Raw genomic sequence first — 24,853 nt, forward strand, 5'->3', positions numbered from 1 at the left:
TGCTTGTAAGAAATGCGATGGAAAATAATGTTAGATGAACTCTGATTGCTAGTTTGCACAAAATTTCAATTTTCAAAAGAAGTGGTCCTGCAATACCAATCGTTCCAAATGGAACGTACTCTCACGTTTCTGATTCCACCAAATTAACGCAGATGCCGAACTCTGATCTTCTCAAGGCAAGAATCAATGTGTGCCTTAAGGCTTAAACCAAACACAGAAAAGTTTTCGCAATTATAATTCATTTTCACGCTGAACTAGTATATGAAAAGGCTTTGTAGGTCCCCTTCATTCTACCTGAAGTTTATGAACTTTCGAAATTTTGATGAAAATCAAATTCCTGAGCAGGAGTTGCTGCCAATATTCTGAAACCTGGTTCCAAATTTCTCTTTAAATTCACATGAGAATGTTAGCTCTTGCAATCCAAGGTTTCTTCGACTCCTAATAGAAGCCTGAAAGGGCCACGGGCTTCGGCTTGTCAGGCTGGGAATCTCCACTTCAACTACCAAAAGTTAGAACAGGAACATTTCCCGTCATGGAAGTGATGGAATCTCATGTTATCCCTCACTATAATCTCCCTCCTTGTAATTTGGGACGCTCCACACATGAATGAGTGGCAATCCTCGCATATTCTTAGATTTTTCACGATTCTAATGGCACAGCCATCGTCTATGGTGATTAACCCGTATGCAAAAGCTAGCTTCTCACTGTGATGCATCAAAATCTGCTTTTTCTCATCCTCACCCAGATCATAAAGCACCGAACTACAGTTTGGTACGTATCCAATCAATTTTAGTCTATTAATGATGTCCTGCAGTGTCTCCTTAATCTCTTTAGACCTGGGATGGGTCATTTCACCTGCGCAGAATTCATGGACGACACCCTTTTCCCCTTCAACCTGGCTAAATGCAGGATACTTTTTAAATCCTTTTTTTCTTATTAGTTTCCTCACCTCTAAGACGTCTTTCCACCTTTCCGATTTTGCATAAACCTGGGCAAGTAATATGTAGTTTCCAATATTGTCAGGCTCCATCTTGAAAAGATATCTTGCAGCAACTTCCGCAATGTGAGGATTTGCATACATCCTACAACCCCCAAGAAGAGCACCCCAGATACCAGCACTAGGCTCCATTGTCATGCTTCTAATAAGCTCAAGCGCTTCATCAAGTCGCCCAGTCCTGCTGAAAAGATCCACCATGCAATTATAGTGGTCCACAGATGGTTTTACACCATAAGATTTCTCCATCATTTCAAAGTAACTTTTACCTTGCTCTACCAATCCCGCATGACTACACGCAGCTAGAACCCCGATAAAAGTCACGGTGTTAGGCTTAACATTGGTTTTCACCATCTCCTTGAACAACTCTATTGCAGAATTTGCGCGCCCATGACTTGCAAGACCGACAATCATCGAACTATATGAATAAACATTCAAATTATTCATACTCATGAAAATCACATATGCATCATCAACAGACCCGCACTTTGAGTACATATCAATGAATGCCGAACCCAGTAACACATTGTTGGAGGGGTCAAAGCCAGATCTCTCAGTCACTTCTCTGATCCAATTACCATACTTCAGCATGCCTAACTGTGCACAAGCGTTGATAACACCTACCAATGTCACCTCATCAGTCTCCACGCCTGCATTCTGCATTCTTTCAAAATATTCCATTGCTTCTCTCGGTTTCCCGTTCTGTACAAGACCTGTGACCATGGCAGTCCATGCCACCATATCTTTCACCGGCAACCCAAGAAATAGCTCACTAGCCGAATGGATATCTCCATTCTTTGCATAAGCAACGATGAGGGAAGTCCAAGCGATCAAATCCCGCTCAGGCATTTCATCGAATATCTTCCTCCCATAATCCAACCAGCTACATTTGACGTACATATCGATCAAACCATTTCCAACGAACAAATCTAACTGATCAAAACCACCTAACTTCACGCTCTCCCCGTGAAGCTGCCGACCAAAATGTAAATTAGCTTCACTCCCACATGCCTTCAATAAGGCACTGAATGTGAAAGAGACGGGCTTAATCCCATCCCTCCTCATGGAATTATAAACCAAAACCGATTCTTTAAACAACCCGTCAACCGTAAAACCCCGAATCAAAGCCGTGTAAAGAAAAGCATTGGGGAATTTCACCTGGGAGAACACGGAAACTCCGTAAGATCGCACGGGCTCATTCACTTTCGAGAGCATGCGGATGAGCTTCGCGATAATGTAAGAACTCTGGTTGAGGCCTTTGCGTATTATGTAGGCATGGTTCTGCTTGATTTGCCCGAGGCTCGTCGAATTGTCGAGGGTGGCGATGAGCTGAGATTCTAACAGTCTGATTTCTTGAAGCTTCGAGAAGGGGATGAACGGAAGATGATCTTCCTGAAAAATGGCGGGCTTGGGGATGGCAATGGCGGCTCTGATCGAAGGGGGAAAGAGCTTCAGAGTGGGTGAAACAGAAACCATTACACATCGTTAACTGTAATAACGATCGGCAACGATTCCTTCACGTCTCCTATAAAATGGACTTTGCTAATCCCTAAATTATTAAGTTACAGCAAAATATATAAATTTAACGATTCATTTTCCCTTTTTTTATACTCCATATCTTTTCATGTATTAATATTAATTAATTATAATATGAATAAAACCATATTCTTTATTTTAGATTTTATTTTATAAGAAAAATAGAAAATGAGTGGTTGCAAACAGGACTGAAAACAAATCAAACCGGTTCACAAACGAACTTGATAAATATTTGATTTATATTCGAAGTTATCAAATTCGAGCAGAACTCGAATATATTCGAACTCTTTTCAAGTCAAAATTATTTTGCTCAATAGTTCACGAACCGTGAGCAAACTTTAATATTTTATTATTAGAATAAATTATATCTATACCTATTTATTAAGTGAGAGCCTCTTAGAAAAACCAACTTGATCTCTTGGTATGACCTCAATTTAAATTTCAAATTATTAGAAAAATAATGGTACGAAATAACCAATGTAAATATATAATTCATGCTCTTTTAATTATTTCTCATATACTTACGAATAATATTTAACCAAGAAACATTTATTTTTTCCATAAATTTATTAGATTTTTTTCAAAAATCAACCAAGAAACATTTATTTTTTCCATAAATTTATTAGATTTTTTTCAAAAATTAATTTTAATAAAAAAATCAAATTTTTCGTCAGACACAACAAGTGTGCAAATACACTAATATTTATTATATATGCATTTTGATTTTTCGAAACATATTGTCATAGCACTAGTTCAAATAGTTAACGAATATCTTCGATCATTTCGAGCCGAACTCGAGCAAACAAATCTAAAATTTTCAAAATTTAAATCGAACGTGAACTCAAATATATTTGATTCGATTTGAATCGAACCTTAAAATTTTCACTAATATTCGACTAGATTCAATTGGATTGGTTTATATCCCCATTAACTAGTTGCAGACCTAAAAAATATATATGAAGCGTGGATATTTCTGTTGTGAAAAAGTAAAAATTTACGGTAAAAAGTAAAAACTCAAAAACTCAAAATTTATCAAATTCTACACTTTATAAAATTTTTCTCTCTTCACAATTGTGTTTTTCTACACAAATGGAGAGACCTATTTATAGATCTCAATTGGAGATTAGTCAAAAATTAATACATCATTAATTACATCATCACACACTAATTTTCAATATTTTACAACTCAATTTTCAACTTTCAACCTTCAACATTCAACAATAAATAATAATATATATTTATATATATTTTCAACACTCCCCCTTGTGATGATGATCATGATAGAATGACTATCTCCATTACGTGTTGTATACTGCCTCGTTAAAAACCTTACTAGGAAAAACCCATTGGGACAAAAACCATAGTAAGGAAAAAAGAGTGCAGCCACGTAAACTCCCCCTGATGTCAACATGAATGATTCTTCACATATTTCGTAGATTGCGCATCCCAATATTATAAATGTGTTTTCTGAATATCGCCGTGGGAAGTGCCTTTGTGAAGAGATCGGATGAGTTCTCACTTGATTGAATGTAACAGATATCAATATCTTTATTCTTCTCCAGCTCTTGAGTGTATGCAAAGAATTTAGGAGGAATATGTTTAGTTCTGTCACTTTTGATGTATCCTTCTTTCATTTGGGTAACACATGCGGCATTATCTTCATACAGTGTGATTGGATTCTTGTCCACTGATAATCCGCAAGAAGTTTGGATATGCCGAGTCATTGATTTAAGCCAGACACATTCACGGCTTGCTTCATGTAGTGCAATAATCTCGGCATGATTTGATGAAGTTGTAACAAGTGTTTGTTTCTGTGATCGCCAAGAGATTGCAGTGCCTCCACGAGTAAATACATATCCGGTTTGGGAACGTGCCTTATGTGGATCAGATAAGTATCCAGCATCAACATAACCAATTATTCTCTGATTTGTATCTTTTGGATACAAAAGTCCCAAATCCGTCGTTCCTCGTAAATAACGGAATATATGTTTAATTCCGTTCCAGTGCCTCTTCGTTGGACATGAACTGAATCTTGCCAATAAATTTACTGCAAAAGATATGTCTGATCTAGTGCAATTTGCAAGATACATAAGGGCACCAATGGCACTTAGATATGGTACTTCAGGACCAAGAACAACTTCATCATCTTCACATGGATGAAATGGATCCTTTTCTATATTCAATGATCTGACAACCATTGGAGTACTTAAAGGATTTGATTGATCCATATTGAAACGTTTAAGGACCTTCTCTGTATAATTAGACTGGTGAACAAAAATTCCACATTCTTTTTGTTCAATTTGTAAACCAAGACAATACTTGGTTTTTCCAAGGTCTTTCATTTCAAATTCTTCCTTCAAGTATAACATCACTTCTTGAATTTCTTTATTCGTTCCAATGATGTTTAAATCATCAACATATACAACAATAATCACGCATCCCGATGTTGTTTTCTTGATGAAAACACAAGGGCATATTGGATCATTTACATATCCTTTTTTCATCAAGTGTTCACTTAGCCGATTATACCACATTCGGCCGGATTGCTTTAACCCATACAATGATCTTTGTAATTTCACAGAATAAAATTCTCTGGGTTCTGAACTTTGTGCTTCTAGCATCTTAAATCCTTCAGGGATTTTCATGTATATATCACTATCAAGTGATCCGTATAAATAAGCTGTAACAACATCCATTAGACGCATGTCCAAGTTTTCAGACACTGCTAAACTGATCAAATACCGAAACGTAATTGCATCCATAACAGGAGAATATGTTTCTTCATAATCAATTCCAGGTCTTTGAGAAAAACTTTGTGCAACAAGTCGAGCTTTATATCTCACTATTTCATTTTTCTCATTTCTCTTTCGAATAAAAACCCATTTGTACCCAACAGGTTTAACACCTTTAGGTGTAAGGACTATAGGTCCAAAAACACTACGTTTATTTAGCGAATTTAATTCAACCTGGATGACATCTTTCCATTTTGACCAATCCTTTCGAGTTTTGCATTCACCAAAAGATTTTGGTTCATTATCTTCATTTACGATGTCACATGCCATATTGTACAAAAATATCTCATCAATATCTTTTACATTCTTTCGGTTCCATATTTTTCCAGTATTAATATAATTTATAGAGATTTCATGATTCTCGTCAGTTTGTGGTTCTGACAAAATATTTTCATCATCGTGTGTTTCTTCTGGAACACCATTTTCTATTTTCTGATCATCATTTTTCTCTATGTATTTTCTTTTCCGAGGATTTTTATCCTTTGAACCGATTGGCCTTCCACGCTTCAGGCGTTTTATGACATCATGAATGTCTTCATTTTGTTTCTTTGGAATTTCAACTCGAGCAGGGGCATTTACAGCAGGTATATATGATTTTGTTACCCCTTTTGTGTCTGCAAATGCATCTGGCATTTGATTTGCTATTCTTTGCAAATGCACAATTTGTTGTACATCTTTATCACATTGTTTAGTTCTAGGATCCAAATGTAATAATGATGGTACATACCATGTGATTTTTTTTTTCGATGTGTTTCTTTTCTCCCCCTAACATTGGAAAGTTATTTTCATCAAAATGACAATCAGCAAACCGTGCTGTAAACACATCGCCTGTCTGAGCCTCAAGATATCTAATGATTGATGGACTATCATAGCCGATATAAATACCATTCTTTCTTTGAGGTCCCATTTTTGTTCTTTGAGGTGGTGCAATAGGCACATACACCATACATCCAAAAATTCTCAAATGAGAAATATCTGGTTCTTTGCCAAATACAAGCTGCAATGGGGAGTGTTTATGATATGCACTTGGCCTGATGCGAATCAATGCAGCAGCATGTAAAATTGCATGTCCCCATATAGAAATAGGGAGTTTCGTTCTCATAATCATTGGTCTAGCAATCAACTGCAGACGTTTAATCAATGATTCAGCTAATCCATTTTGTGTATGAACATGAGCTACAGGATGTTCAACAGTAATTCCCATCGACATACAATAGTCGTTAAAAGTCTGGGAAGTAAATTCTCCAGCATTATCAAGTCTTATTTTCTTGATCGTATATTCGGGAAATTGATTCCGCAATTTTATTATTTGAGCCATCAATTTTGCAAATGCCACATTCCGAGTGGACAATAAACATACATGTGACCATCTGCTAGAGGCATCGATCAATACCATAAAGTATCGAAATGGTCCACATGGTGGATGAATTGGCCCACAAATATCACCTTGAATACGTTCAAGAAATATGGGTGATTCCTTTTGGATTTTAGCTGGTGATGGTCTTATAATAAGTTTCCCCAGAGAACATGCTTTACACTGAAACTTATTATTCTGAAAGATCTTCTGGTCTTTCAGTGGATGACCACTTGTATTTTCTATAATCCTTCGCATCATTATTGAATCAGGATGTCCCAATCGATCATGCCAATTTGTTAGTATTGAAGAATTTTCAATAACCATATTTGATTCGATTGGACTTATATGTGTATAATGTAATCCAGTAGGGAGCATTGATAATTTCTCAACTACATATTTCTTTCCTGATTTATATGTAGTAAGACACATATATTTCTCATTTCCTTCGGTTATTGTTTCCGTATCATAACCATGAGAATATATATCATTAAAACTCAACAAATTTCTTTGTGATCGTGGTGAATATAAAGCACTATTTATCAAAAATTTTGTACCATTAGGTAACAAAAATTGTGCTTTGCCACATCCTTCAATCAAGTCTACAGGACCTGATATGGTATTCACCATTGTTTTTGTTGGTTTTATTTTCAAGAAATATCTTTCATCTCGCAGAATAGTGTGCGTTGTACCACTATCTGGTATATAAATTTCCATGGTATTATTTCCATGTTTGCTCATAGCATTTTCCATATCAAACTTCACAAAAATGCAATAAAAAAAATGAAGTACAATGCAAAATATAATATGCTTTATAAGAATGCATGAAAAATATAACATGTTACATACTAGTCCCACCAATATATTAATCATTGTTCTCGAAATCATTTGAAAAATCGGCAGCATTGAAATAAGTTGAACCACATAAATGGTTACTGTTTTCAACAAAATTGGTCTCTTTTCTTTCCCCTTTATTGATACTTTAAAGAGCTTACATAAGTGCTCAGGGGTACATGACCAATGTCTTGGAGTGCCACATTTATAACAAGCACTCTCATATCTGTTTGAGTGATTTTATTTTCACTCATATTTTCATGCTGCCTTTTTGGGTAGTACGTGACGTTCTTTTGAGATTAGTTATTGAAGTAACTATCTCGATTATTTTCATATCCACGGCCGTAACCACGACCACGATCATTTTTACGCCCACGTCCACGCCCACGTCCTCGTCCACGACCTCGACCAAAATCTTGTCTATATCTTTGATTTTGGTTTTCATTTTTACTTACGACATTTGCTTCAGGAAATGCCGTTGAACCAGTAGGTCTGGACTGATGATTTCTCATGAGCAATTCATTATTCTTTTCCGCCACGAGTAAACATGCGATGAGTTCTGAGTATCTTGAAAATCCACGCACTTTATATTGCTGTTGTAGAGTTATATTTGATGCGTGGAATGTGGAAAATGTCTTTTCAGGCATTTCCATCTCAGTAATATTATGCCCACAAAATTTCAGCTGTGAGACAATTCGATACATCGCAGAATTATAATCACTCACCTTTTTAAAATCTTGGAATCTTAAAGTATTCCATTCATCTCGTGCGGTCGGAAGTATAACTTCCCGTATATGCTTAAAACGTTCTTTTAACCCTTTCCACAAAATCATTGGGTCTTTTTCGGTCAAATATTCACATTTCAACCCCTCATCAAGATGTCTGCGTAAAAATATCATCGCTTTTGCTTTATCTTGTGAGGATGATATGTTATTTTCTTTGATAGTTTCGTTAAGACCCAATGACTCGAGATGCATTTCTACATCGAGGGTCCATGGCATATAATTTTTTCCGGTTATATCAAGTGCAATGAATTCGAGTTTCGCCAAGTTCGACATGGTGGTACTAGAAAATAACAATGCATTTTATTAGTTAATTTCCATAAATATGACAATACAAAATAATGGAAGAACGTAAATTACAAGTGCGTATACAAATAGAGAAAAAATATGTGTTGGAAAATCGCTGGTGAGTAAAAGACTCGTGAGCATGATGATCATAGTCGTTATGAAAAATATCCTTATAAATGTCATCATCTCCATCTTCGAAAAAACCGAGGATAAAATATTTTGAGAGAAAGAATGAATTTGGTGTGATTGAAAATGAGTTTGAGTGAACATATTTATAGGGCAAAAACTAGCCGTTTTGTTACCATTTGTGACCGTTGGGGGTAAAGAAAAAATTGAGTATGTGTTGAATAAAAATTCGTGATAATCATGTAATGCATATAATGATAATCATAATTAAATAATTATGTATATCATATCACATTATTATAAGGTCAGTGTCGTAGACAGCCTTTTATATAATGTTGTGAAATCATACCAATATAGTTAGTATAAAGTCAGGTATAGTATATCATATCACATTATTATAAGATCGGTGTCGTAGACAACCTTTTATATAATAACATGAGATTATACAAATATGGTTAGTATATAAATACACAATAATATATATCATATCACGTTATTATAAGGTCAGTGTCATAGACAACCTTTTATATAATAACATGAAATTATATATTAATATAGTTAATATATATACATAATAAATATATATCACGTTATTGTTTAAAAACCTTAGAGGCTTTTATACTTGTCGTATCCCTTACCGGGAGTGTGGGATGTCGTCTTAACATCCTCCCAGGATTTATAACAAGTTTTGAAAAAAACTTATTTTTTCATAACATGATATTATATATTAATATATACACAATAAAAATATATAAACAGTAAAATAAAAATTCTTACTTGTTGAATATTTTTGACTTCTTCTTGTATTTTGGAGCGTCGGAAAATATAGAGAACCTTCGAGCGATCGTGCTGATAACGTGTTGTGAAAAAGTAAAAATTTACGGTAAAAAGTAAAAACTCAAAAACTCAAAATTTATCAAATTCTACACTTTATAAAATTTTTCTCTCTTCACAATTGTGTTTTTCTACACAAATGGAGAGACCTATTTATAGATCTCAATTGGAGATTAGTCAAAAATTAATACATCATTAATTACATCATCACACACTAATTTTCAATATTTTACAACTCAATTTTCAACTTTCAACCTTCAACATTCAACAATAAATAATAATATATATTTATATATATTTTCAACAATTTCTACCCTTCTTTAGTTCTTTAGAGTTTTTTTTTTACCTATTTAAAAAGAAATATTTTCAGTGCGATATAAGTTTTTATATTAAAATCTATTATTGAATACAATGACTTTGTAGGGACTAAACCCAATTTAAATGTGGAATAAAAACTTTAACAATTATCATCTATTTTCGCACAGTTACTATTATTTTTATAGGACTCTTTACGACGTATTATATAATTTGATATTAAGTCATCCATATTTCATTATTGTCACGTGAACTTAATCTTGACACCAAATGCACCCTAGAAAAAAATGATAAAATTACATAAAAACAAAAATAATGGGTTTCAAAATTTAAGATGATCAAAATCATATGACAAGTATATACGAATAAAATTATAAATTTTCACGGTGTTTGAAGAAATGTTCTGAAGAAGCTTCAACAGCACGATGATAGAAGCGTGGAATTCAAGAAGAGCTCAAATCTCTTGCAGGGCGGAGCTACGTTTTGGGCCACCTGGGCTGTAGCCCGGGTGGCCCAATATATTTTAAAAAATTTTATGTATTAAAATTGGGCTAATTTGATTTCAATAAAAAATAAAAAAATTAAAAAGCCCATGTTTTGTGTCGAAGAGTGAGCTGGTCTTATTCTTCCTTCGTCTAGTTGCGGCCTCTGGTGATGAACGCGGAAAGAGGCCATTCTCAGACTCGTTTCTATTACTCTGATTCAAACTCCTTATTCAATCGTATGAGTTTATTTCTCTTTTTCAGTTTTTTTTTTCTATTATATTTTCGTAATACTTGGTATGTTTCGCATAGCAGTTAATTTGTTATAAGAGTAAATGAATTCAGATTTGCATTTGGATTTGTTCTTGGTTAGATATTTTGATCATAATGTGTTTGATCATTGCTTTTTGTGAGAGTTTGCTTGAATTTTTTTATGGCCGTTTCTCGTGATATGTGTGAATCTCAAAGGAGTTGTTGATTTTAATTTGATGGAGTGGGTTGGGGAAGATGAGAGTGGTTATGCTATACATAATTTTTTGGGAGCCAAAGTCATCGGCTTTTATAATCTTTGTAGTTTTTGATCGGAGTTTGGGGTCCTCATTTTGGTTTTTACTCTTCTTTCTTCTTTTTCAACTCAGGTTAACTGAATTTGATCCCGCAGAAGGTTGAATCAACATGTGAAATCTGTAGAATTTTTAAATAAAACTGAAATATAATAAAATCAGATAGTGAAATTGATTTGCTATGAACTATGAAGATGCCTCTTTTATTTATTTTGAGCTCCTCTCGTCGTTTCATAGATATTCATTTTATTTAAACTTCATAGTTTCTTGCATTACGATGAAGATACAAAATATTACATTGCCAAAAGAGTTTTCGAGTTTCTTGAGTTTCATAGAAAAATTATTGACAATCTTGCTAAAGATAAATTTTTTGAGACTACAATGAACATGCATCTTTTAGAGTTATGTATGATTTTGTTTCTCCATAAAAAATTCTAATCCGGGTAGATTTGGAATCCTGACTCCGCCGCCATTCTCAGGCATTTCATCGAATATCTTCCTCCCATAACGAACCAGCCACATCTAACATACGTATCGATCAAACCATTCCCCCGCGAATAAATCCAACTCAAAGCCATTACACATCGTGGTAATGATCCGAGAACAGTTTCACACCTTCTCAACATGTGTTGGTAACATGAATTACCCCTTAATTGTGAATGCTGCAAACATGTTGATGTATTTTGCATACTTGCGAAGATATATATATTTACGCGAAAGTGATGTTATTTATATTAATTGTTGATAATTTTCATTTTATGATAAATATAATTTTGATCCTCATGTAGTTTGTACAACAAACACCAATTTAATAATTCATCCAAATTCAACTAATATTCACATATCCGGCCCATCTCAGAGATTTGAGTTTCCAAAATCAGGATTCATTTCTCTCCTGTCAAAATTTGAAAAAATCTTTTCTTGGTAGCTGGCTGGTTAGTTTGGTTCGAGGGGAAAAGCTTCGCCATTTTGGTCGTCAACCATGTTCGGATTTCTCGAATGACGAGGACGAAGCTTTAACGACTAGTTGCCGGTGATTGATGGCTGCAGACTGGCAGTGGGAGAATGCCGCCGCTGGCGCTGCTGCAGGCCTTGCCACTGTTTCCTTCTCTCACCCACTCGACGTTATACGCACCCGCTTTCAAGGTGTTTGTTGTCATCCATATTAATATACATTTTGTTCGTGATAATCGTTAATTATTGGTTTGATGTTGAGGCAGTGAACGACGGGCGATCATTGAACCTCCCTACCTACAAAAACACTCCTCATGCACTCTTCACTATTGCTCGTACCGAGGTTTGTTCTGCTTGATGAACTCGAGCCTTGCCAACACTTCAATTAATCATTTTTGTCTAGATTCTTTTCCCACATTTATCATTTGCGAGTCTTTTTTATTTAACCCTGTCTGCTGAAAGGATATTGTTATACATATCTTGAAGTGGAATGAAGTTCATTGAACAGATGATCGATCAGTGTTGACTCAAAAAATTGCATCGCACCCACCACCGAAATTGTCCCGGTTAAAATAAATCGCATCTGAGTTGCCTGAGGTTGATCTTTTAAAGTGGAATGATTTTTTTAATCAGTAGTAGAATTTGTTTCTGATATGCTCATTGAATTCATAATCGAAAAGTTACTTGGTCTGAAGGTGGCCAGGTACTTGTTTTAGGTACATTCCAAATGCTAAATAATCAAATCTCTCGAATCTAGGATGCTTATTACCATGATTTTGTTGATGCATTGTTAGAAAAGAACTTGCTGTTTCTGTTTAGTGTGTACTCAGTTATAACATCCTAGATTCGAATTATCATTTTTGCTTCAGGGTTTTAGAGGACTATATGCTGGTTTCTACCCTGCTGTTCTTGGATCTACTGTTTCTTGGGCTTTATATTTCTACTTGTAAGCATCGATATCAGAGTTGTATCCTACTGAATATTGCTTAACCACGCATTCAAAACTTCTGGTTTAAAAACATCTTTTCCTTTGTACTTGGAGTGCCAGAAGTAAATATGGACTGCCTTGTATGCACATATTTATTTTTTTTTGTTGGAGTGGTCATCATCGAATGAGTTCACTGCTCAGCAGCAACTGCTCAAAATTTTACTTATTTTATTTGTTAGTCTTAAATGAAAATTTACCCATGTATCAACGGTGACTAGAATCCAGCACATCAATCACGGGAAACTGTTTCCTTACCACTGGGCTAATTGTTTTAACCACATTTCGGCTCATTACTTCCTTCTTCCTTTGAACTTTATCGTGTAGTCCATCATAAAATATATTCACGCCAGTGACGGATTTGATGAAAATATATTTTGTGTATTTGAGTCTTTTGATTCTCAAATGCATAAAATATATTTTTTGTATTTGAATCCTTTGATTTCTGGCAATGTTAGCGTACTAACCATGCAGAACAGATTGTTTTGATTGTTGGAGTTGTATCACTTATTGTTTTGCTTGTGCTATCAGCTTTGCCTCTAAATTGATTACTAGACATGTAGGATGTATTTATATCCATATGGCTCATCAGCTTTGCCTCTAGACTGATTTACTAAACATGTAGGATGCCTTTATATCCATATGTTTGGAACATAAGTTGATGGCCTTATATTATTTTCAGCTACAGCAAGGCCAAGCAACGATATTTGAGAAGCCGGGATGTGCTCAGCCCAGGTTTTCATCTTGCATCAGCTGCTGAAGCAGGAGGTTTGGTCAGTAAGCTTCCAATGTGTGAAATAGGATGTGTATGCTAATATTTATGTAGTCAGCTTGCCATGTTCCATAACTGCAGGGTTTGCATCGCAACTGCAAGGACATGTAAAAAAAATTAGATTACTTCAATTTGCTTATTGTCACATGGAAAGGGAAATTTTCAAGGACCAGAGTCCACAAAGTTTTGTTTTGAAAGAGAATCAGATGTACTGCCAGTGTTCTATTCTTCACAAACATAATCTTATAAAGTTAAAGTTATTATTCTTATGTATTTTAAATGAAAAGGTTGTAGCATATCAACTCTACTGAACAGTTGGCTAATGTAGGTCAATAAGCCATAATTATTTTTAAAGTGTATCTTTCTCTATAGAGTGATGCGTTTAGGTCTCCATCCTTTGTTTGAAAATTTTAGTTTGGCAACCATCAAACATAAAAAAAAATCTCAGTCCTTTGTTGATTGAAAACTTCTGAGGATAAATATTTATATGGGCTTGTGGAGAAGAATTGGTTTGCAAGTGATTCATTGCAGGTGTCCTTGCTCTTTGGTTTCTGTTAGTTTCATCTACATTCTTCGAAGGAATTTTAGTTTGGACATCTAAAGTCATTTCAGTACTATCTTGCTTATAAAACACATTTGTGGCTTGTTTAGGTCTGTTTCTGCACCAATCCAATTTGGCTGGTGAAAACAAGGTTGCAGCTTCAGACTCCTCTGCAAGCTCGTCCATATTCTGGTTTTCATGGTCCGTTTAATTTCTTATTGGCATTCTGTTAATTTGATTTATTTTATGCCAATGATATACATTACTTACTCGGTTCTATATAGTTGTGATTTGTGATTTTAAGGTAAGGCTATTATTTTCTATTTTCAGGAAATTGATGGTTATGCTTTTCTTTTCCTGAACCATCATAAAAATTAACTTCTTTGTGAATTATATTTGAATTTTGCTTATACTGAAAGTTCGTGATTTTATAAAAACACCTGCCTGTGAATATGGGCAAGATCAACCGGTACTAATGGTTGCCTGGGAATATGGGCAAGATCAACCGGTACTAATGGTTTAATTTTTTACTTAAAGTTTGCGTAACTTCTATTTTTTTTGTTTTTATGATACTAGATTCTAGTGGAGTTTTAGTTTTGCTGTAACAAATGATCTTACGTGACTTTACCCAGTTGAATTTGGTTGGTCCAACAGCGAAAAGCTATAAGTTAAACCAGGTAAACCGGTGAAGAAAAGACTCATGGATTATTTATGGGGAATTGATTTCCATTCTAATGAGCTGTGTGCGGTTCTTTTTAATGCTCGACAACATAGGTTGTCAAAATGAACTGTGTGTAGTTTGTAAAGAAAGGTTAATATCGACACATGTTGGTGTGTTTAGATTTAAATTTATTCAAGCTGTGCAAATATACATTTATGATAGGAATCATCAATGTGCATAGCCGCATAGGGTTCAGTTAGCTGCCTCTCTCTGGCCTGCGGTTCCGGCATACAAGTTTCTGGAATAATTTCGATCGAAAGTCAAGTTGAAGGGTTTGAAGATGATGTTTATGCTCATTTAATCATCAATGTGCCAATGCTATGCCAACTAGATTAAGAAAGTGTGGCATATTATTTTTCTTATGATGTATGTTATTCCTGGTTCGCATGATTATTCTCTTATATTTTTATTTACTCAATGCAATTTTGGGATTTCTTTTGATTCTTTTATCTATGAAATTTTGAAATATATTTGTAAATATAATGCAATTTTGGGATTTCTTTTGATTCTTGTATCTGTGAAATTTTGAAATATATTTGTAAATATAATGCAATTTTGGGATTTCTTTTGATTCTTTTATCTATGGAAATTTGAAATATATTTGTAAATATAATACAATTTTAGGATTTCTTTGATTCTTTTATCTATGATTATAATTTACAAATATATTTCAAAATTTCCTACGTCTTTTGGATTTTAGATGCTTTAAGAACCATACTAAAAGAAGAGGGGTGGAGGGCTCTGTACAGAGGACTCATGCCTGGTCTTTTTCTGGTTTGATCTTCTCATCCATCCTATTTTGTTTCTGTGGTTTCTTCTGACCGCTACATGATAAAAACAAAACCTGTAGGGGCGACAACGTATTTTTTTTCACAGTTATATATTGTTTCTATATCCTGAATAGACCTAAATAAATTGGGTGGAAGATTTTAACACTCCTGTTTAGGATTTTGGAAAAAAGAGAAAAAAGAAAAATCAGCCACATTTGGCCGAATCCCCATTAATTAATCATTTGCCTGGTCTTTTTCTGGTTTGATCTTCTCATCCATCCTATTTTGTTTCTGTGGTTTCTTCTGACCGCTACATGATAAGAACAAAACCTGTAGGGGCGACAACGTATTTTTTTTCACAGTTATATATTGTTTCTATATCCTGAATAGACCTAAATAAATTGGGTGGAAGATTTTAACACTCCTGTTTAGGATTTTGGAAAAAAGAGAAAAAAGAAAAATCAGCCACATTTGGCCGAACCCCCATTAATTAATCATTTGCCTGGTCTTTTTCTGGTTTGATCTTCTCATCCATCCTATTTTGTTTCTGTGGTTTCTTCTGACCGCTACATGATAAAAACAAAACCTGTAGGGGCGACAACGTATTTTTTTTCACAGTTATATATTGTTTCTATATCCTGAATAGACCTAAATAAATTGGGTGGAAGATTTTAACACTCCTGTTAAGGATTTTGGAAAAAAGAGAAAAAAGAAAAATCAGCCACATTTGGCCGAACCCCCATTAATTAATCATCATTAAACTAAAATCAAGGAGGGAAGCACCTTCATTTTTTACACAACTTATTTATAAATGTTCTGGAGATTCAAGTAACTTGGTGGTTTTTTGCCGTTTCAGCAGGTTACACATGGTGCTATTCAATTTACTGCATATGAGGAACTTCGCAAAGTTGTTATCAATATTAGGACTGAAGAAGGTGGAGATAATTTTAATGCTGCTGATGATCATCTATTGGTTAGTCTCTGAACCAGTGTTTTTTCCTTCTCTCTCAAAATAAGTTACATCCATAGAAGTCATGTCTCTGCATTTTATTATTCATATTTTCTGAACAAAGATCAAAAGGAAAATGAGAAATTTTTGGCGTGAAATTGATTTCTAAGCTAGGGATTTTTCTTGCATTTTGGTGTACAGGATTCATTCGACTATGCAGTATTAGGGGCATCATCAAAATTGAGTGCCATTCTTTTGACATATCCATTTCAGGTAAGGCTGAAATGTGAAAACGCTCTTTGTACTTGTAGTAAATTATACCTTTTCATGATACATAAGTGATACATTTGCCTGTCTTCTTTGTTGGATGTGGTTGAATGACATCTTACAGGTTATCCGCTCTAGATTGCAGGTGACAAGCTTTCCCTTCTCATTTTTTTTTCTATGGAAGTGTTTCTTGTCTTAGTGAAAAAAATTGGTTTAAATAAAGCAAACAAACTCGATATGCTAACTAACTTTTTTGGATCTTATTTTCTTTGCATTGGCCAATCATTTTTTTCTGAACTGTAGCAACGCCCAAGCATTGAAGGGATTCCAAGATATATGGATAGCTGGCACGTAGTGAAGGAAACTGCACGGTGAGACTTAACATCATCCTATGTCTCCGTGTATAATCGGAATCTTTGTCCATGTTTTCTGTATACTTTGTTTCAATAATTCGAAACGAAGTTACCTGTGAAGGACTTTAAGTATAATGGTTAATGTATATATATCTACTCAATGTTTGATACAATTTGTGAAAGAAGTCTTTAATGACAAGGAGTCCACGATATTTCGATGTTCATTCATTTTCCTCTTTGGCTCAACCACAGATTCGAGGGTCTACGAGGTTTTTACAAAGGTATCACTGCAAACGTGCTGAAGAATGCTCCTGCTGCTTCGATAACTTTTATCGTGTATGAGAATGTGCTAAATATGCTCAAACTGAGGAAGGAATCATGATTTTTTTGTTTTGACTCTTTTCCCATTCGTTCAATTCTTTCTGTAAAATATCGAGCTCATTTTGATCTTTGTTGTGTTAGTGGATATATTGGAGTCTATATATATGATTAAAATAGACTTTTTTTTTTCCAGCTCTAGACATGACAGACTCGATGTTATGGTAGACGAGTTAAATTCTTTACTAATGAGTTACAAACTTGGTTTGTGTTCGTAAATTTGTATTACTACCGCCGAATTATTTTATATGTTGCATTTATATCCAGCAATTAAAGTTTTATTAAGTTCAAAATATTATTTGATTATAAAAACACTGTTATGTTTTAATTCAAAGGTTTTAATTTTTAAATATTTTTGTAGCAAATAATATGCTAAAACCGAAGAAAAAAAAACAATTCTTATCATTATTTTAAAATTGATGGGCAGAATAAAAGTCATTTTCAACATAGTTACCAAATTATCAATATTCAATCTTAAAACCTGGAGTTACAGCAGATCATCATCAGAAGCAAGAAAGGCCGAATCACACGAACCATTTTGCTTCCCTTGATCGTGAAAATATATCCCAGCTCCATTCAAAAGACGCAGCAACCTCAGAAATTCATCATTACATAGTTTTGAAGGCCTCTTGTCCAAAAACCCGCCTGATTCTAAAATACTGATGATTTTCTCTTTAAACAAGCTCGCGCTAGTGCTCGAACTCAAATTCGAGTCTCCTTCGGTGTGCATCCGGTTATTCTCTCGTTTCAGCCCAACAGCCCTCGACAAGTTCATCAGCTCAATCAACTTCTTCTTTTGCTTAAAAATGGCACCTAAAGTTTTGTTTTTCTTGCCAAAACAAGTTCTTGTAAATGCCCACCATTCGTTGAGGTCCACATTTGGGATATCAGTCTTTGGATAGATTTTAACCACAGAAGAATCAACTTTTGGGCATGGAACAAAGTCCCTTTTGCTCACATCCATTACAAATTCTACATCAGCCAGTAACTTCATGTTCACAGCTAATCTGTTGAACTCCGAGTCGCCATGATTTGCTAGCAGTCTCCTGGCAAACTCTTTCTGAAGTAGCAGCGTAGCACTTCTAAACGGATTTGTGTTTGACCTGAACACTAATTTAGCCAACAGAGGCGAAGATATGCCGTATGGAATATTAGCCACGACGAGATTGAATTCTGGAAACTCAGTCTTCAAAGCATCACCACAGATCAACTGTGCCAGCAAACAACGATTAATTGACAAATGATATACCATAAGACAACCAGTCAAACACTTGATGCGCATATTGAGAACATAAGCAAACTCCCTCAACTCACATTCAGGCGATCATGGAGCCCAGACTGAGCGGCGCGTTGGCCAAGAATGTCGACCATACGCTTGTCGATTTCGATGGCGACAACTTTTTTGGCCACCTGAAGGAGCTTGAGGGTGAGATTTCCAGTACCGGGACCGATTTCCAAAACAGTATCTTCGGGGTTTATGTTGGATGTCGCTACAATGGCATCAAGAACTCGGGAGTTGGTGAGAAGATGCTGGCCCCTGCTCTTGAGCAATTGCACTACATGCCCATTATCCCTTTCTCCTCCATCTTTCTTGAGTTTGATCTTTGGATAACTGGGTTTGGCCCTAAGCCATCGCCGGAATAAATGAAATCTTGAGTTGCTGATAAAGATTTTGGAGATCAACAACATTCGATATTTGTTCAATCAAAACTAACGAGTCAATTTAAGACGGAAGAATGTGTATCGTATGGTATTGTATTGAGTGATATTTGGAATAAGAATGAGCTGATGTTTAATGAAAGTTTTATTAAATATGACATTCTTGTTCGTGGGGTATAAACATCTGAGGTATGCATAAATATTGAATTTGAGATGCTTCTCTTCTCCTTCTTGATTGCGAAGGAAATACTCATTATGATTACAACAAATTTCTTTAAAATTATTTAGATTTGGAATCAAATTCGAGCAGTCATGTGATACAATATGAATCGTCGCCCGATAATCTCACGGGATATGAATATTGCACTGCCCAGTCAATGGAAAGTAACATGTATTGAGCATAAATTTCTTCCCATCAACTCGACGTCCACTCTTCACTCCAGTTCGCGAACATAATCATGCACTCAAAGTAACCTTTTACATGAGAGAGAGCTGAAAGGCCACACTACGTAAGCTGTGAGTTTAACCACCTTCAACTACCAATTTCTCCACTCGGCAGTGTATCATCTAGTGTCGGGTTGCATTCTCCATTAGCAATGGCAACACACAGAGCCTTCCAAATGGGAACTAACATTTTGACGGGAGGATATAATCCCTAGAATCCAAGATCAAGGAGTCATAAACTTTATTCGAAACTATTCTGTTAACTTTGAACCAAACGAAAGAACGGTAGAATTCATTCATTATATAACAAAATTTAAATGGGAAAAACGTAGGATCACTTAAAGGAATGACGATCGCATAAACACATGGGTCATCAGCGCTTCATGTTATTTCTCGAACAAAAAAGCCTTACCTAAAACATCAACTTACCTTGAACACCGGTAAAAGTTCTTCCTCTCCACGTACAATCAGAGATAAACTCCAGTAACAAGAGAACGGTGTGACACATTCAACTAGTACAGGTTTCAAAATCTTGCTGATTGGAACAAAGCGGCGAACTGTTCTCCCGCTGATTTGAACAAAATAAAAACGGACGGGTTTAGGACAGAAAGTATATAGAAACATCCCGATTCCTTACTATCCTTACAGGTGTTAAAAAAAACCACGCCACGGCTTTGTCGTAAATTTAATCTATAGTAATTTATAGAAACGTGAGAAAAACTTGGAAAAGCTACCTGATCCTTCAGAAAAAGGAAAAAAAAAACCCGAGGCCAGATTATAATATACTAGACAATCCATTAACTTCAGATGTCTCAACAGATAGAAGTGACACAAATACTAGCTACCACATTTTTTGAGGGTAGATAGTTTCAGATAAAGAATCACTCTTTCAAAATGCCTTTGAAAAGAAGGCGACGGCAATAATCAACACAAATCCATCTATTCGGGAAAGTGGAAACCTAGTACACTGAGGATTTCCTCATCTCCCCCACCCCACCCCACACCCCCACCCCCACCCCAAAAAAAAAAAAAAGAAAAAGATAAACTTGAAGTTATTAATGAATGGCCATGCTTATAGCAAAAGATGCAGAGTTACACTTTTAGAATAAAAAAGGAATACCTTCTAAACATAGTCTCAAGCTGAACTCCGAAAGCTGCCAAGATTATAACAGACTCTGCTGCATGGAAATTTTAAACCAGAGTTCAAAAAAGATGAAACTAGTCCCGATGATAAGACAAGAAAAACAGAAGAGAAGGATGTTAAGCCAATAAATTTGGAAGCATTTCGAAGAAAAGAACTTCCCAAAGTAAAGCCAAGCTTACATCATAATCTCCACCACAATCTCCCAAACTATATAGTCTTTCAATTTTAAATCTCTCAGTATAATCATTACTTTGTATTAAACTTTATCTCTTACATTCTCCAATACAATCCACCAAAATACAGCTTTTGAAACATTTTCCAGAACACTCAAAAACACTACGATTTCTCAACGAGAGATCGTCCATGTCATGTTGTTTTCTGTAAACAGATTAACAGAATCACTTTTAATAAACACTGAAAAATTTTAGTTGCTACAACCTAACTGATTCCTTTAAGATTCTCAATCCATACGTTCGTATTTTTGTGCTATTCTAGAACCCAGTTTGTCCTGAATATGAAGCATATTCGTTCTTTTTTCTTGAAGCATATTCATTTTAAAACAATCACATAATTATGCTCCGCAAACTCTGGATATGACGACAGATATAGGAGCAAGTAAAATCAGTCGAATACTTGAACTCACAGCAGGTGAGACGACAGAGTTAACAATATTATCGAGGAAACAGATTTAACAATGATTATCCTGACAACAAAAAATAAAATCGCAGATGAAACTAAAGCAAAACTAATGAAAAAGTGTTATAAAGTTGAAGGGAAAAAATATAACCAGTGACAGTCATCTGGCAAGATAGAATTATGAGTATGACTATTGAGAACCGACAAGGACCACTAGAACATCCAGCATTCATAACTGGCTTTGCTAAAAAAATAAAAAAGCAGAAGAACAATCTGTTACTCATCAAATATGAATGTCACAACACAGTTCACCACCTTTCTTGATTTGTCTCCTTAATGACACCCATAAGAGAAAACCAGCAATGATGAAACTCCAAAATGTAACAGCAACTAATGTGCCCTGTGTAAAATAGTTGAAAGACACTTAAATAGCCAGGATGGAAAGTCATTGGAAAGATGTAAAATTGTGTTTGAATCAAAAATCAAATTTCGAAGATCCAATCTAATTTAAACTCATCAGATAATAAACAGCTAGCCATCTTAATACCATTCCAAATGCTCGGGATTCCTAGTTAAAGCACACATTTTTCCAAGCTAAAGGAATGTTAATGAAAGTTCCATCCAACCAAAAGGAACCGACACTACCATTTAAAACCAGACACACACATTAAAAGCAAAGGATACCTGCGGATTATGGAGAGAAAGAAAGCCTGAAATTGCAAGAACCACAGCATACGTGCAGAAATGAGACATCCTGCACCTATTGGGAACAAAAATATTGTGAAAATCGATGGCTTCAGGTGGGCCTCCGTTCACATCATTTACATATGTGAATCTTCCTCCTCTAATAGTAGATTGCCCCATCTCACTTCCACTATACTGTCTGAACTGATGAGGTAACAAAAATGGGGAGAATTCTAACTGTAATATGAACACCAGCTGCTTTGTGCATGTGAAACTTGAGCGCTCAAATTCCCCGTGTCCTTTAAAATCATCCAAGTCCAAATAACGCGGAGCAGCTGAAAAAAACAAATTTTACCTAGAAATCGAGAATTGAATTTAGAATTTTAGAACTGTATTGAAGGGAAAAATCTTTTAAATATTCATTTAGGCATTTTAACTTCCTAAATCTCAATATTTTATTAAAATACCTAAACTCTCGATTTCTAGGCATTTTAGAACTGTTTAGGCATTTTAACTTCCTAAATCTCGATATTTGATTAAAATACCTAAACTCAAATAATTTCTAATTTAATTCATCGCAACAATATTTTTTTAGCTTTAAACGACGCTGAACGAATATTTAAGAGATTTGCCTTTCAATACACTTCTAATTTCAATACACTTCTAAATTTCTCAATTCATCGACATTAGTTTTAAATATTTGACTAAAGCTTCTACAATCATATATTGCATCACTAATTCACGGCAATGCTCAATTATTGAATATACAACTCTAAAATTCACAATATCTAATGTTTTTAACAAACTGAAATTTTCGAGAATTGTACCTCCAAGTAGCCGAATTTTCAGATCCTACAAACATTAACCAGATAAATAATCAATAACAAGCTAATTATCAATCCAAAACTCAGTTCATTCGAAGTAGGTAAATTCTTTACCCGAGACAGGCTACTATACAGACTTTTAAGGCTGAAGATAAACGAATTTTTACTCTCAAAACTCGAAGCAAGGTCGAGCTAGGTGGTTCCCGGCGGCACTGCGACTGAACTCAACCAGAGAAGTCACAAACGGAAACTGGGATTGACGCATTTCTGTCTCCGCTTAAAATAGTCACCCACAACTTGAACTCACTATTTCCAGCTGCAATGATGGCCGTAAGATCACCGGAGAATCGCGAACAAATTTCAATCCCGAACAGGGCTTGGGAATCCAACAAATTTTAAATAAATGGGACAATGAAAGCCCAATAAAGAAATTATGATTTAACCTGGCCCGTTTCCATTAGATTATACCCAGAAATATGGGTTAACTCCACTAAATTTCAAATTGGTGTTGGGCCAGGATCGAGGAATGAATAAGGGAAGCCATATCATGGGGCATTCGTTCTTGGATTATCAATCATTGGTCAAATATCAATTATTGGATCATCAAAACATATGTCAATTTTCATAAAAATATATGGTCACACGACTAACGCAACATTTCGTCTTTTGACTAAAACAACCCTTTTTTTGTTTTCAAATTTTGTTTGGTTAGATGGTCATTGCCCTTCGTGACTTAATTTTTTTTTTTTGAGTACCCTTCGTGACTTATTTTTATAACCATGTTAATTCCTTTTAAAAAAATAATTGTTTGATGTGTAAAGCATTGATTTTTTATTGATTGATTATGATTATGGAACAATATGAGTATAATCAATTAAAAAAGTTTTGGTATTGCAAGATTAATGAATATTTTGTGTTTATAATATTCATTTTCTTCCTCTTTAAAAATCTAATTTTACTTGGTAGAAATACAATAAATTTTTTCCTAAAATATGGAACACAAGAGAAAACAAATAAAAAAATATGTTTTCATTCATGTTTATATATATAAAAAAATAATTAATGACAGTGATAGTCTTTATCTTTATAACCTAAATAGTCCAATTTTAACAATGTATTTTCAATTTCCTTTGACGCTAAATACATAAGATTAAAGAATCACATAATTTAATTGAACTACTTTTAATTTAAGAACTGTTTTGATTGTTAGTGCACGCGTTGCAATTGTGCTATTCCTAGTACTTTTAAATATATATTACACATACATATTATTCAAAAAAAAGTTGACTAAAATTTAGAGAATTTTTTTTTAACTAATTATAAACATAAATAGATTAGAGAATTTTTTTTAACTAATTATAAACATAAATAGATTTTGTGTTTCTTTTAAGCCCCACGGGTTGGATTTATCTTTGTATATACAAATACTTTGAAATCGATATTTGATGTCATAATTAAATATTCGTTTCATCTTCGATCAAAGATAGCCCATCTGCGATTGAAATGACACAAAACAATATGTATAATAATAAATCTAAACATATACGTCGTAACATAATACTAGCATATGGGCACTACCCATCTTCCCAAATCAACGGTCATGAGATGATCTGCAAATCAAATCAATTGATCTGCAGATCAATCTCAGCCGTTGATCTGCCCTTGGGTAACAACCTCTTCCCCAAAGTAAGATCATAAGCAACGACTAAACGGAAACCAATATTTTTATTATTCATTAAAAAAATAAAATTATGGTTGATATTATTATTATTATTATTATTATTATTATTATTATTAATCAACCAAACATTAAAAGGAGTCGATGCTATAAAAAAAGAGACGGATATAATATAATCAGAAATTTGATAACAT

General features: G+C 34.6%; 4 protein-coding genes across 9 annotated transcripts; 1 reads left to right on the forward strand and 3 right to left on the reverse strand.

The window, feature by feature from the left end:
• Positions 1-23: 23 nt before the first annotated feature.
• LOC140883372 (pentatricopeptide repeat-containing protein At5g44230-like) lies at positions 24-2,526 on the reverse strand. Its single transcript, XM_073289809.1, has one exon. The coding sequence runs from the start codon at positions 2,468-2,470 to the stop codon at positions 500-502; it is 1,971 nt and encodes a 656-aa protein (XP_073145910.1). The 5' UTR covers positions 2,471-2,526; the 3' UTR covers positions 24-499.
• Positions 2,527-10,480: 7,954 nt separating this feature from the next.
• Positions 10,481-17,800, forward strand: LOC140880735 (folate transporter 1, chloroplastic). Of its 4 annotated transcripts, none has more exons than XM_073285428.1 (12): positions 10,481-10,576; positions 11,829-12,046; positions 12,121-12,197; positions 12,724-12,800; positions 13,522-13,612; positions 14,263-14,353; positions 15,574-15,647; positions 16,500-16,616; positions 16,794-16,865; positions 16,984-17,004; positions 17,163-17,230; positions 17,465-17,800. In XM_073285428.1, exons 2-12 carry the CDS (start codon positions 11,941-11,943, stop codon positions 17,592-17,594), a joined length of 924 nt encoding a protein of 307 aa, XP_073141529.1. In that variant the 5' UTR covers positions 10,481-10,576; positions 11,829-11,940; the 3' UTR covers positions 17,595-17,800. The 4 variants fall into 4 exon arrangements, with proteins under 4 accessions (XP_073141529.1, XP_073141531.1, XP_073141530.1 ...); XM_073285430.1 differs by having other exon boundaries at positions 10,492-10,576; positions 11,782-12,046; XM_073285429.1 differs by having other exon boundaries at positions 10,519-10,576; positions 11,760-12,046.
• A 224-nt stretch (positions 17,801-18,024) lies between these two features.
• LOC140881266 (ribosomal RNA small subunit methyltransferase, mitochondrial) lies at positions 18,025-19,387 on the reverse strand. Its single transcript, XM_073286436.1, has 2 exons — positions 18,905-19,387; positions 18,025-18,800 (listed from the first exon to the last, which is right to left on the reverse strand). The coding sequence occupies exons 1-2, from the start codon at positions 19,277-19,279 to the stop codon at positions 18,078-18,080; spliced, it is 1,098 nt and encodes a 365-aa protein (XP_073142537.1). The 5' UTR covers positions 19,280-19,387; the 3' UTR covers positions 18,025-18,077.
• A 55-nt stretch (positions 19,388-19,442) lies between these two features.
• On the reverse strand, positions 19,443-23,361 carry LOC140881267 (uncharacterized). 3 transcript variants are annotated; one of them, XM_073286438.1, is made up of 7 exons: positions 23,096-23,361; positions 22,985-23,009; positions 22,158-22,492; positions 21,789-21,873; positions 20,814-20,871; positions 20,123-20,261; positions 19,443-19,904 (listed from the first exon to the last, which is right to left on the reverse strand). In XM_073286438.1, exons 3-7 carry the CDS (start codon positions 22,335-22,337, stop codon positions 19,782-19,784), a joined length of 585 nt encoding a protein of 194 aa, XP_073142539.1. In that variant the 5' UTR covers positions 22,338-22,492; positions 22,985-23,009; positions 23,096-23,361; the 3' UTR covers positions 19,443-19,781. The 3 variants fall into 3 exon arrangements, with proteins under 3 accessions (XP_073142539.1, XP_073142540.1, XP_073142538.1); XM_073286439.1 differs by having other exon boundaries at positions 20,814-20,868; positions 22,158-22,512; XM_073286437.1 differs by having other exon boundaries at positions 22,158-22,512.
• Positions 23,362-24,853: the final 1,492 nt, after the last annotated feature.

Source organism: Henckelia pumila, chromosome 2, assembly GCF_033568475.1.
Source record: "Henckelia pumila isolate YLH828 chromosome 2, ASM3356847v2, whole genome shotgun sequence".
NCBI classification, from domain to species: Eukaryota; Viridiplantae; Streptophyta; class Magnoliopsida; order Lamiales; family Gesneriaceae; genus Henckelia; species Henckelia pumila.